The sequence below is a fragment of the Sesamum indicum genome, linkage group LG3 (assembly GCF_000512975.1).
Source record: "Sesamum indicum cultivar Zhongzhi No. 13 linkage group LG3, S_indicum_v1.0, whole genome shotgun sequence".
Classification (NCBI taxonomy): domain Eukaryota; kingdom Viridiplantae; phylum Streptophyta; class Magnoliopsida; order Lamiales; family Pedaliaceae; genus Sesamum; species Sesamum indicum.
In genome coordinates this window covers 4819594-4832602 of record NC_026147.1, presented here as the reverse complement: position 1 = coordinate 4832602, position 13009 = coordinate 4819594, and the positions used below count along the sequence as shown (strand labels likewise).

General features: G+C 31.4%; 3 protein-coding genes across 3 annotated transcripts in view; 1 reads left to right on the top strand and 2 right to left on the bottom strand.

The window, feature by feature from the left end:
- LOC105157247 (transcription factor MYB86) lies at nucleotides 5128–7176 on the top strand. Its single transcript, XM_011073609.2, has 3 exons — nucleotides 5128–5578; nucleotides 5669–5798; nucleotides 5953–7176. Exons 1-3 carry the CDS (start codon nucleotides 5446–5448, stop codon nucleotides 6737–6739), a joined length of 1050 nt encoding a protein of 349 aa, XP_011071911.1. The 5' UTR covers nucleotides 5128–5445; the 3' UTR covers nucleotides 6740–7176.
- LOC105157452 (putative late blight resistance protein homolog R1A-10) lies at nucleotides 8046–10646 on the bottom strand. The gene has a single exon (XM_011073861.1). It carries the CDS (start codon nucleotides 10644–10646, stop codon nucleotides 8046–8048), a length of 2601 nt encoding a protein of 866 aa, XP_011072163.1.
- LOC105157451 (serine/threonine-protein phosphatase 7 long form homolog) overlaps nucleotides 12017–13009 on the bottom strand; it is a 3299-nt gene continuing 2306 nt past the window's right edge. Inside the window, exon 4 of the mRNA XM_020692470.1 lies at nucleotides 12017–12022. Within this exon, the coding sequence (XP_020548129.1) occupies nucleotides 12017–12022 (6 nt within the window). The remainder of the gene's footprint in view (nucleotides 12023–13009) is intronic.

Below are 13009 nucleotides of genomic sequence, written 5' to 3'. Positions count from 1 at the left end.
GGGGGAGGGGGGGCTCAAATTGCATTTTACCCAAAAAAAAAGTCCATCCACAGTTACAAATGATAGTTAATAATATTGTCACACTATTTTTTTATTAAGTTAAAAATACCTTTCATGATATAAAATAACTTATTCGAATTTTCAAAATTTACATTAATTGATAAATTACTATTTCTTTTTTTTTTATTAATAAAATGTACTGATTTATATATTTTACTCTTATTTATAATATATTTTAAAACGTAAAAAATTATTTATTATATGCACATAAAAACTCAAGGTGCCACAAAGGCTAGTAATATAAAATTGAAATACATTTTTTATTGATGGACGAGTGATTTGTGACATTAATATGCGATTCTTTTTTAGTTTTGTCAATGATTCTTTAAAGTTGATTTTTTTATTATAATTTATTAATTTATATATTTTATTTTTATTTAGAGTATATATTTTAAAATAAAAAAGTTATTTATTATATACACATTAAAAATGACATATCATGACGACTAGTTAATTATAAAGTAAAGAGGACTTGTAAGTTGAATTTAATATATTTATAAGATGAATGACATTTTTTTTTGGAGTTATTTGAGATATATATATTCGATTTATGTTTTTAATCAATTAAATATTATTTATTTTCATCAGAATGTAAGATAGTGCCATTGAAAACGGATGTGGTTTTTTATTTTCAAAAAAGTAAGATGTAAACTTTAGAAACATAATTAAAAAGCGTAATTACACTGCTCTTCTATAAAATTGATATAATTATATGTATGTTTTTGTGATTTGAAAAATTGAGTAAATAACAACGAATTTTCCTAAAGTTTGGTATATTAATTACAAATATCTCAGCATTTTTTAAAAAATTACAAATACTCCTGATCATTGATAAAATTACATAATTTTTCGATGGAGGTATGAAATTATCAATTTGCCCTTATAGTATTTTTTTCGTATTTTTTTTTTTGGAAAAAATAAAAATTTATAAAAAAATCGGATGGGGTGGATGGAAAAATTTTAAAAATTATAAGAAATTAATAACTTTTAAAAAAAATTAAATTTTCAAACTTACTATTGAGAATAAGGATGGGCTAATTGTTATACGACTGCTAGAATCATAGGGATATTGATAATTTTTCAAACAATGAAGGAGTATTCGTAATTATATAAAATATCATGAGGTTTGTTTCATATAACAAATAAGTCCTTCCGTTAGCCAAATTCACCTAAATTTGTTGATATTAATAACAAAATATGGATGAAAATCTATATTTATGCCTGATTGACTTATTTCATGTCAAATAAATTATTTTATAATCAAATTAACTTTAACATCTTCACGCATCGATGCATGTGAGAAGATATATCATCCTTATAAGGATGATTTGTTCAGAAAAGATTGATTTAACCTACAATAGTAAATTATAAGTCAATGGAGAGAGTGAATATCGATTTTTGTTTAATTTCTTTTAATCAATATCAATAAATTTAATTAATTATGACCAATGGAAGGACCCATTTATTAGATGACAACAACCTTAAAAGTATTAAATGTAATTTTTCAAATTATATCGAATTTACATATAATTACACCAAACCTAAAAGTGTGGTCGTGTAATCATCCCTAATTAAAATTTAGAGCCTAACAAGTTAAAATTAGATTTATTGAAAAATATTACTATTGTGAAAAGTTTTCTTGAAAATAACTGAATAAGTATTATGTTTTGACTCTTCAAATTATGAAAATTAAATAAGCATCTTGCACTTTTTCTTTTTCTTTTTTTAATTGTATAAGATGTTTTTCATTTAATAATTTAATTTTGTTTGTAATAATTAATTATAAATAATAATTATGCCGTTAATACTTTTAAAAAATGTTCCAACGGCCTTTATGAAAAAACCTATCCACCCTGAAAACAAAAGTAGTTGGATAGCGATAGGAGATGCTAATTTTTATCATACGGCTATAAATGATTTGAGTCGAGTTGATCATATTATTGTATAAGCTTAGCTTGTTTGTATTATTATTAAATTCTAAAAATTATGATTGAATTTAATTTGATTATTAATCTGATCGAGTTTAAATGAGCTTTAATTGAATAACAAGTATAGCCGAGCTCGAGTAATTTAATCTTTTTAATTATGTTTTATTACTTTTATATTAATCAAATCGAGTTCGGACCTAACTTAAAAGTTTATTGAACAAATTTATTGTTTGACTTTTGAACTCAATCGGTTTTAGTCGAATATTGAATAATTTAATTTATTTTTTAAATTTAATCACAATATTTCTTCATTTTTCAAAAAATGATTCAATCACAACAATATCATAATGGCTACTACTTATTAAAAGCTATTCATAACAATTAAGAACAATATTAATTTATTAAACACAAATACCCTTTTATTACTTATCAAGTTTGCTGAGATATAACCAGATGTTAGGAATTGATTTCAGTTAGATTATGAATGTCCGAATTTAGTGGTTAAAGTTGATGTCCTATAATTAAGTTCGAGTTCATGGGTTCAAATTCCACCGAATATACGGGTATTAGTCTCACTTTATATTAGTTATTGTAATGTTTTTAATCGTTCTTAATTACATTGGCATTTTATTAAACTGGTGTATCGTTCAATTTATTAAAATATTGATATAATCATGTTATTATTGTTTAAAAAAAAAGAATTACAATTAAAAGGTGAGCTATAAACTATTTAAATTAGGGCACTTATGAACCATGTAAAAACATATCCTGGCAAAAATTACAATTCATAGTTGGATCTACGAGCGGAGGATGAGTCTTTAAATTTTGGGTTAGGCTTCATACTCTAATACCAACAAATATTATTATACGTGATGTCCTTTTTAATAATTTTTTTGAACCCAAGGTAAAAGAGTGAACCCCTGGTTGTTGGTCCAATATACCCAAACCCTACTGACACAACAAAATGTGTCAAGTTTGTTATATCAAAATCAAGCTAATATGGCAGGTTCCGAAAATAAGGTCCAATCAACAAGCCCACATGACGGGCAGCAGGGACGACATGTCATATAAATTGTATACATCAAGAGATATATCACCCTAAAAAAATTTCCAACAAACTCCTCTATATTAGCAGCCTCCCCCTATAATTATTTATAAGAAGACATCAATATCATTAAAAATAAGCACATCTGGGCCAGATATGGGCCTAATTGGGGCCTCAACCGGGCTGGTCCATAGATTGGGCCTGGGTTTAAAAATAGATCCAATTGGGGCCCACTTAGAGGCCCAGGACCGCTGTAAGACTAGCCATGAACAATAATGGGCTGGTCCATACTGGTCCTAGGCCAACCTGGCCCACTGTGCACCTTGAAACGGGACTATGTGGTAACCACCTTCCTATTTCTTGAGTTGATTGAACAAGACATGTTCAAACAGTTATAACCCTTTAAAGATAAGTCCAAATTAGGTACGGATGCTCCCGTTAGTCAGCTGACATTTAGAGGTTTCCAGTTATATGCAGCTTGCCATAACTAACCTCAGATTTTGCTCTAATTCCCTCGATAAATAGATCCATGTTGTAGAAAGAGATAACTTTTATCATATACACTTAATACACTTTTTCACTTTCGCAAACAGAAAGGCTATGAGTTTCTAGCTTATTTCTACACTCCACAAGCACATTTTTATCTTCTACTTTTATATACACATTACTCCATATTATTTATTTCATTATTATCTCATGTTTATCAATTTTCTAGTCAAATTTAGTTATTGGCTTAAGCATCAGAATACTAACCTCGTTCTATTGGACCTCCATAAGTATCAATACTTACAATGTGATTAATCACTTTTTAATAAGACAAATTGTTAGAATCAAGTTCGGTGAGACATAACCAACACCATGTTATTGCACTTGTGACATGAGTTACAGTTTTTCTTTAAATTATATATTAATTACTACAATAAATTTTGATGTAATTAATTCAAATTTGACGAATAGAATCTTGTTCGGACTAGAATTATTAGTCATTTGCTTAGTTCTTATGTTTTTGTTTCTTAGAAATTACAATATGACAAAAACATAAAGTGTCCTTATTGTGCATCATTATCATCATCATTTCATAACAATGCCACAAACTTTGACATTAAATGAAGTTAAATTCATATTTCCCAAAAGCAAACCAAAAAAATTGCATATTTGTGCCCTACCTCACCTGATTTGATCATGATATATATATATATATATATATATATATATATATTTATACATATATGCTAATTATTTTTTTCTCTACAATATAGCTTTTGGGTTTCACTTTTCCTTAGCAATAAATATTTTGTCTACATATATGAAGCCCACACATTAATTATTATTATTATTGTTATTATTTCGTTTTTATTGATTTTGAAAGTTTTCTTGAAAGATAATTAATTTTACTCGTGGACCCTAGCTACAATTTCTGGCTCTCTTGTGTCTGTCGAATTTTATATTAAATTCTTTATTTTTACCCTTTTAAAAATATATTTATGTATTTTTTATTGGAGATGCGAAGAGTAAGATGTACATACATATATCTTCTTCCCATGGTTCTTGTTAATTCATCATATATGCATTCATATTATTAGTAAAAGATCGATGTTTTAGAAAAGTTATTTATCACCTTTATTGCATCGTTTGGATGTACGGAGAATATATATGATAACAAAAATAAATGGTAATGTGCGTACATAATTTTAGGCTAAGTTCTGAAGATCGTTAAGAGAAAAACTAAGATCTGGATTTTAGTAACGAAAAGGAAGAACGAAGGTAAAATAAAAACACAAAAAAATTAAAGTATCACTTTGAAGTATATAAAAACGTTTTTCTAACTAAAACTAGCATGTGACGAACTTTAAATCCCATTTATTACAAGGAAAATGATGCTTGTAATATGATCAGCGAAATCATTATCAGTCATGCTGTAGAAAAAAATTGACACTATGGTTGAATAATATTGTCTAAGTTCTTACATCAGATGTATATATAGTCAATTGTCATATGTTTAAGCAGACATAAATATATAGTTATTCTTACTTATGCTGCCTTCACTGTTGTTTCCTATAGATAGAGATATCTTAAAATCTAATCCAGTCCAATGCAAAAGCAGCACCAGAATTTGCTTAGAAATCACTTGATTGCTTCACCTTCCTCTCTCTCTCTCTCTCTTTCTCTCTCTCTCTTTCATATGTCTTGAATCCTAAGTATCATTTTCTGATAAATTAACCTCTCTTTAAATCACCTGAAATTATCTTTGATATTTTCAACTCAAAAGGGCTGATCACAAATGTCCTTTTAACCATCTTTTTGGCTCTCCTGATCACTAAAAAAATATTCAATCAGTTGGAGCTATAAAAGCTTACTGTTACTGTTAAGTTCTTGTTCGGATATCTCGTTTTCTTGCAACGTAGACCACGAATGGGCCGCAACTCTTGCTGTGTCAAGCAGAAGCTGAGGAAAGGCTTGTGGTCTCCAGAAGAAGATGAGAAACTCTACAATTACATTACAAGATTCGGTGTCGGCTGCTGGAGCTCTGTGCCTAAGTTAGCAGGTTCTTGTTTTTCTGTTTTCGGACCCTTTCTTCAAATTCAGACTCTCGTGTCCCTTGAAAATAAGAAAAAAAAATGTGGGATTAATGCAGGTCTGCAGAGATGTGGAAAGAGTTGCAGATTGAGATGGATTAATTACTTGAGGCCTGATCTCAAGAGAGGAATGTTTTCACAGGAAGAGGAGGATATGATCATTACTCTCCATGAAGCTCTTGGCAACAGGTTGTTGATGTATATTGTTTATAATCAAGAAAACATGTTCTATAATGTAATTTTCTAGCAATGGACTGACGGATCGTTACGATGTCAGAAAAATCCTTCTGTTCTATTCTTGTTTTTATCATATTTCCTTATGTTTTGGCCTGAAAAATGGCAGGTGGGCTCAAATTGCAGCACAGTTGCCTGGAAGAACAGACAATGAGATCAAAAACTTCTGGAACTCATGCCTCAAGAAGAAGCTGATCAAGCAAGGGATCGACCCCAACACTCACAGGCCGATAAACGAAGCACAACTGAAGGACGAGAAAGACTGCGCAGACTCAGCTTCACTACAGATTTTACAGCCAAGAGGGCTTCCAAATTTAGCACCGTCAACGCGAAAGGAGCAAGAGCCGTATCAGCTCAACGGTATACTCTGCATCGACAGAGATAATTTCACGAGCAAACAAGCCTACGACCCTCTATTCTTATCTGAGTTTCAAGCAAACGTCGATGCTGACGGTTACCAATCAAATTTTCTATCTCATTGCCAGTTGAGGCCTTACGAGCAGAACCAGATTGAGGGCAATCCCATAAACCCAAGCTGCGGATTCAACTCAATGCCAAATTTAACAAGTTTCGATCACCAAAACATGATAGATGGAGAGTATTCTGATAATTCAGCTTCAAGAATGAGCAAGTATCTGATGAATGAAGCAAAAGAGAGCTCAAGCAATAGCAACAACAACGTTATCGACAATGCTGGCACGTTTTCTTGGGATGCCGGAAACAAGCTGGACTCCATGTTCCAGTTTCAGTTCAGTGGGATTCAGATTGAGGAGAGGAAGCCGAGTCCATGGCAAGAACTTCACAATCAGAGTTCGGGGGATTATAGTAACTATCCTTTGACAGCATTGTCTCAAGAACTGTCCGGGACGACCCTCGACGTCTTCCAGCAAATGTAAACTGTATATATGGTTTGATCTTTAAATTTTGCTCCTCTCTACAAAAACACAAACAGGAATTCTGGTAGTTTTAGTGACAACTGAAAAGCATATACTATGTTCGTTTTTTACTTGATTGTATGTATTGGTTTGAGGATTGGTGAAATAATGTTGCACAAGTTCATGTAAAGGGTGAAATTTGTGTTGTGGTCCAAATCATTACATGATAGAGAGACCAACCATGATGTTAACAGGTGTGGTAGTTGATCTGCTTAAGTCTGCTGTCATTCAAGTGAGAAAGTCCCACATGAAACAGTTGTGCTTTTCTTAGCAATCTGGGACTATACAGATATAGTGTCCCAGTATTTATAATTGCGTAGTGAGTATACATGTTCTAGACTTGGAAAGACTTACATCCTCGTTTCTTGAACCTTGTAATATTGGCAATCTACCTCCATTAGGGAAATGCTCAGTGGATCTTCTGTTTTAATTAATATGTATATGTTACGTATATAAAGATTATATAATTTATTTTAGATTAATTATATTTAGATTCCATCTAAAAATATAAAATTATATTTTTCTCCAAAAAGTTTCATTAGAAAATATATGTATGTTTGAGACGTTAAGCACACTTATATCAACTTAATTATAAGATTTATAAAATTAGATTAGCCAAACGCCCTCTAAATATAATCGGTCAGTGACTAAGTAAGGGTAAATTACCTCTTAAATTTGATATAATTACAAATACATTTCATTATTTAAAAAATTACTGATATCATAGTAAATCAAAATTATCGACCACGATCAGATGAAATGGACGGAAAAACCAATGTTTTCACTATGATCGATCAACATATGCTATGATTTTCCTATGTCAAAATATTTGTTATAATTTTAGTCGTAACAAATATTTTTGGCCTCCCTTATAAAAATAACGACTAATAACCGTTGCGCAGCCATAATTAATTAATATCCACCATAAATTTTTACTTTTTGTCATAATAATTAACTATAATTAAAGATCATACTTCTTGTCGTGCATTCAAATATACAGCGAATAGAGCATCCAACACAGCACTGAACTCGATAGCCTAGAGGTGAAAGTTGAGGTCTAATGACTTAATTCGAGATCATAGGTTTGAGTCCCACTATATGTGTGAGTATTTATTTCACTTTTACGTGAGTTTACTATACTTTGTTATTTAATTATTTTTAATTTATTAATTGAACCGATGTATTGCTAAATCTATTCAGGCATTGATGTAACAATATAACTACAGCTTCTATCTTAACCTATGGTGAATTTTTATTTGGAAATAGATTAGGAATGATAAGTAAAAGAGAATGAATGAACATAAACATGAAGATCCTCATTCCCATTGCTCCGTTGCTCCTCCAGTATTTGCATTGCTGAGTTGACAATAGAGTCACTGCAGTAATACACCTCAATTAAACCAAGAGTTGCTATATATCCAATACCAGAAGGGATCTCCTCCAAATCATCCATGAGCCGAAGAGAAAGCTTCTCAAGATTTGGAAAATGGACATTTTCTGCTCTCCAACACTCCAAATTGCTCATTGAAAGCTCCAACACTTTCAATCGAGGAAATTGCCCTTCAATTGGATTCCACTCCGACCCTTTGAACCCACAACCTTTCAGCATAAGCACTTCAAGATTCGGCAACGAACCAATAATTATCATATCTTCCCAAGGAACTTTGCACTCGTACAATTCCAACTTTTTAAGTGAAGTCGGGAAGCCCATGTTCTTCAATGATAAATCTTTAGCTCTGACGTACAATGATTCAAGCTTATGTAGATGGACGAGGTTGTAGAGACAATAAGATGACCAGTCCTCCACTTTGTTGAGATAATAAATTTTCATTTTTTTTAAATTTGGGATTCTGTGAAGTACCTCTCTTGTACATTTGAAGTCATGTATTAAAGAAAGTGTCTGCAGGTTTTCTAAAATAGGGGAATCTTGGGTGTCTATGGGGTCAGGTAAAATAGCACCGCCCATGATAATATGCCTAAGTTGTGGCATTTCCCAAATTTTAGGTAGTACAATTGTTGGATGCCGAGCATCACCCAACGTGAAAAATAAAGTTTGTAGATCCCAGAGTAAAGGCATTGCAAATGGAGATATAAACTTCACATCGTCCATAGTATTAACCAATGCCATTTCAACGTACCGTAATTTGGTATGTTGCAGATACTCTCTATCGGGCACGCTAAACGCCTTCACCCATCTTAATCTGGCAAGATTTCGGTACATACTTTTACAGGCCTCACACACCAACCCACTGGCATTTGATGTTAATTGCAAGCCAGCAACGATTTCAGGGACATCTATTGTTTGTTGTAGTGAGACTCGATCATTACACAAGAAGCACACGATACCATTCCCTCTATAAGCATAAATCCGTTGTGCTTTTGGGGTACGAATAAAATGTTCTTTATCAGCCTCTTTTCGACATATATCTCTTAAAAGGTCATGAACATCACATACTTTAGGTTTACCCTTTTTCGTCCATCGATGAATGAAAATCAAATTCCGATCAACAAGATTTTTTAAGTATTCTTTTGCAACTTCTTCCAAGGTTTTACCTCTTATCGGTTTTAGGAATCCCTCACCGATCCATAATTTGGTTAGTTTGGAGACTGCGATCTTAGCATCTTCACGGAAAACTCTCGTATAAAGGAAACATGGTTTAAGATAAATTGGCAAATTATGATAACTCAAAGCCAATATCTTTAAGCAATGTTCGTTATGTTCTGCATTAGCAAATGACCTCACATTCTTCGCAACATACTCCCAATATTCTTGTTCCATGTTGGAATTCGCAAGCAACCCACCAATCACAACAATTGTAAGAGGAAGTCCTCTACAAGTGTTTGCTATATTTTTTCCAATTTCCTCTAGTTCCGGATATGGGCAACCTTCCTGTGCAAAAGCTTTGTGACAAAACAAATTCCAACTTTTATCTTCATCAAGAAAATCCATCAAATGAGGTCTTTGAGAGCCTAAAACATCAGCCACATTCAACAGCCTAGTGGTCATCATAACCCGACTTCCATTCCTATTATCTGGAAAGAACAACTTTAAAGCATCCCATGCTTCGGCACTCCACACACCATCCATAACGATCAGATACCGTTGACCAAATAAATTTTTGTATAACCGTTCACCTAATTCAGCTGAAGTTTCACTAACCTCTTTGTCTTTTCCATCATTAAGAAGACGGGCAAGAATTTCATGCACACTATACTTTTGAGATATTGTGAACCAAATTCGTTTATCAAAACGGTGAACAACATATGAATGATCAAAAATATTTCTAGCTAAAATAGTCTTACCAGTGCCTCCCATCCCGACAAGTGGTAGTACCTGAAGACTAGATTCATCTCTAGTAAGCTCATCCACGACCTGGAGCAAGTGTTCATCGAATCCAATAATAGTGTTCTTGCCACTTGAAGGAAGTGCTTCCGAACTGGTGGGCAAATTAGAAACTACAGGCTTCTGCTCTTGGGCGTTGCCCCATTCCTCTTCAATCATCATCAACTCTTTCGTGATGGCATCAATCTTTTCAGTTACTTTGTCTATATCTTGACAGAAAGATGAGAAGACAGCCAACTGATAACTTTCATCTTCAGATGCTTCACGAAGTTGATCCACCACATGGGTGTCAATGAAATCTTCTGCTTCATCGGCAGCAGCAACGATTTGGCCCGCTAGACCTTCCATTTCTTGGGTCATTCTTTGTGAACGATGTTCTAGAAAGTCAACCAAGAACTGGAGTTTTTCCTGCAGGCTCTGAACTCGATCTGCATCGACACGAAGCTGACCACGACGAGCAGGATGCTGGACATTGTCCAAAACTTGCATAAGCGAACGCAGAGATGCATAAGCTGCTACAGCCATATCTGTGGATCTTTTGGTGTTTGGTGGACTTGTTCAAATTGAGTTGGAGGAGAAAGAGATGCAGAATGGTTATTGTTTGTACAAGTAGCATATCATGAACATGAACATGCTGACTTCTTAAAGAAACGTCAGTGGGCAGCCCAGCTAGATCAAGAGTTATATATTCCAAAATAAATTGTTTAGTTTTCAATTATCTGGCCGTTGTCCCAGGAAATTCTTGCAGTATATATAATAAATAATTTTTCACCATTTTAAAATATATTATTAATAAGAATTAAATATGCAAATCAATGTATTATATTAAAAAAAATTAAAGAAAAGAAAGTTGATTTATAGTTAATTTATAATTTGGGAACTTGAATAAATTAATTATTAGTTAAAGGGCATTTTTTATTTTACAAAAAATTAGTACGACGGTGTCATTAACCACCATTTGTGAGTAAGGAGCCCATCTAACATAGTTATAAAGATAATTATGTTCCCATCTCTTAGGGTTTGGTGTAATTACACGACGACCCTCTGTGGTTTGAGAAATTATATTTGATATCACTGAAGTTTGCTCCCATCTAACAAATAAGTCAATCGAGAGCAAATATTATTTTTCACCAAATTTGGTGAATTTTGACTGACAGAGGGACTTATTTGTTAAATGGAAGCAAACCTCAAAAGTACTAGATGTAATTTCTCAAGCTATAAAAAATCTACGTATAGTGACACTAAACTTCATGGAAAGAGAACGTTGTTATCCCTTAATCATAATTTGTCTACGCGTCGTCACTTTTCAATTTATAAATATTGATTAGATAAAATGTGAAAGAGAAAGTCAGAAGTTCCGACGAATACAGATATACATATCCACTTTTATTTTGTTTGAACGTATTCATTCATTTAAATTATTGACATATTAGCTCAATTTGTTAATGTGAATATATTGAATAATAATAAGTCAAGTTCTATTAAAAAAATGTAAGAAGATCCCCACAAAATTAATCAAACTCTTGGGACAAGTGCACCATTAAATTTTGGAATTAAAGTAATATTATTCTTCATTTTCCAACAACATCAACTTGTAAAGCTTACAGCTAACTAAGTTATTGAAGAAATAATTATATTTACATCCCTGATTTAAGATTTATTTATATAAATTATTCATATATTTTATATAATTAAAAAAATTATTCTTGATCGTCAAAAATAAGAGTTATTTGTATCATGATGCTAATATTTTTAGAATGTGTGTGTAATTTTCCAAAAAAAATAAGGGATGGTTTGTGTAAGTAATAATAATATTTTGGTAGGTATATGTATAATTATTTAAAGGACGGAATAATTTATATATATAAATCATAAATCAAGGGGTATAAATGCAATTATCCCTATTGAATATTAAATCATTTCGTTTACCTTATCTACACATTGTCCGCTAATTATAAAAAGAATTAATTATAAATAAATAGAGATAATTTTTTTAATTATATTGATATTTTTTAGGGGTCTAAGGTGTAATTTTCTAAAAAGTATAAATGATTTTTACATATAATATTTATATTCTTATAAATGCAAGCAATTTTTTATAATATTATAAATAAGTAAATTATTTTTTACAAAAAAGTATTAATTTATTTCTTTGTTTTTTCTAAAAATATAATAATTCATCCTCTTATATTTTTTAAAATGCAGCAATTTATCTTCTTAGTTGGAGAGATTTTTTTCTTTTAAAAAACACAATGAAATGATTTTTTTTTCATAAAGAAGTAATTTATTAATTTATACTTAAAAAATAAAAGTATAATTATTCCAATATATTTGCGCTCAATTATAATTCATCCTATTTTTTAAAATGCAGCAATTTATCTTCTTAGTTGGAGAGATTTTTTTCTTTTAAAAAACACAATGAAATGATTTTTTTTTTTTTTCGAAGTAATTTATTAATTTATACTTAGAAAATAAAAGTATAATTATTCCAATATATTTGCGCTCAATTACAAAAGACAATTTTGTCCCTGAAGTTCTGGCGAAATTTGATTTTCCGACCTCACTTTTGGTGGGGGTGCAAAGTGCCAATAAACTATAATTAAGGGTGCGAAGTATCAATTAATCGAAAATATTAAAAAAAAAGAAGAAGAAGAAGAAGGAAGAGTCCCTGGAAAAGCCGTAATTTAACAATTTGGTCCCTGGACCAGGGAGTTAATTATTTTTATATTATAAAAAAAAAAAAAAATTATTTTAACATAATTATTTTTAAATATATAACAAAAACATGACGAGTCGCGATTTGAAATCGCGACTCGTCATTAAAATAATGCCGGAAAATGAAAACACTGCCAAGTCGGGAAACAAAATCCCGACTTCAAGTCGGGATT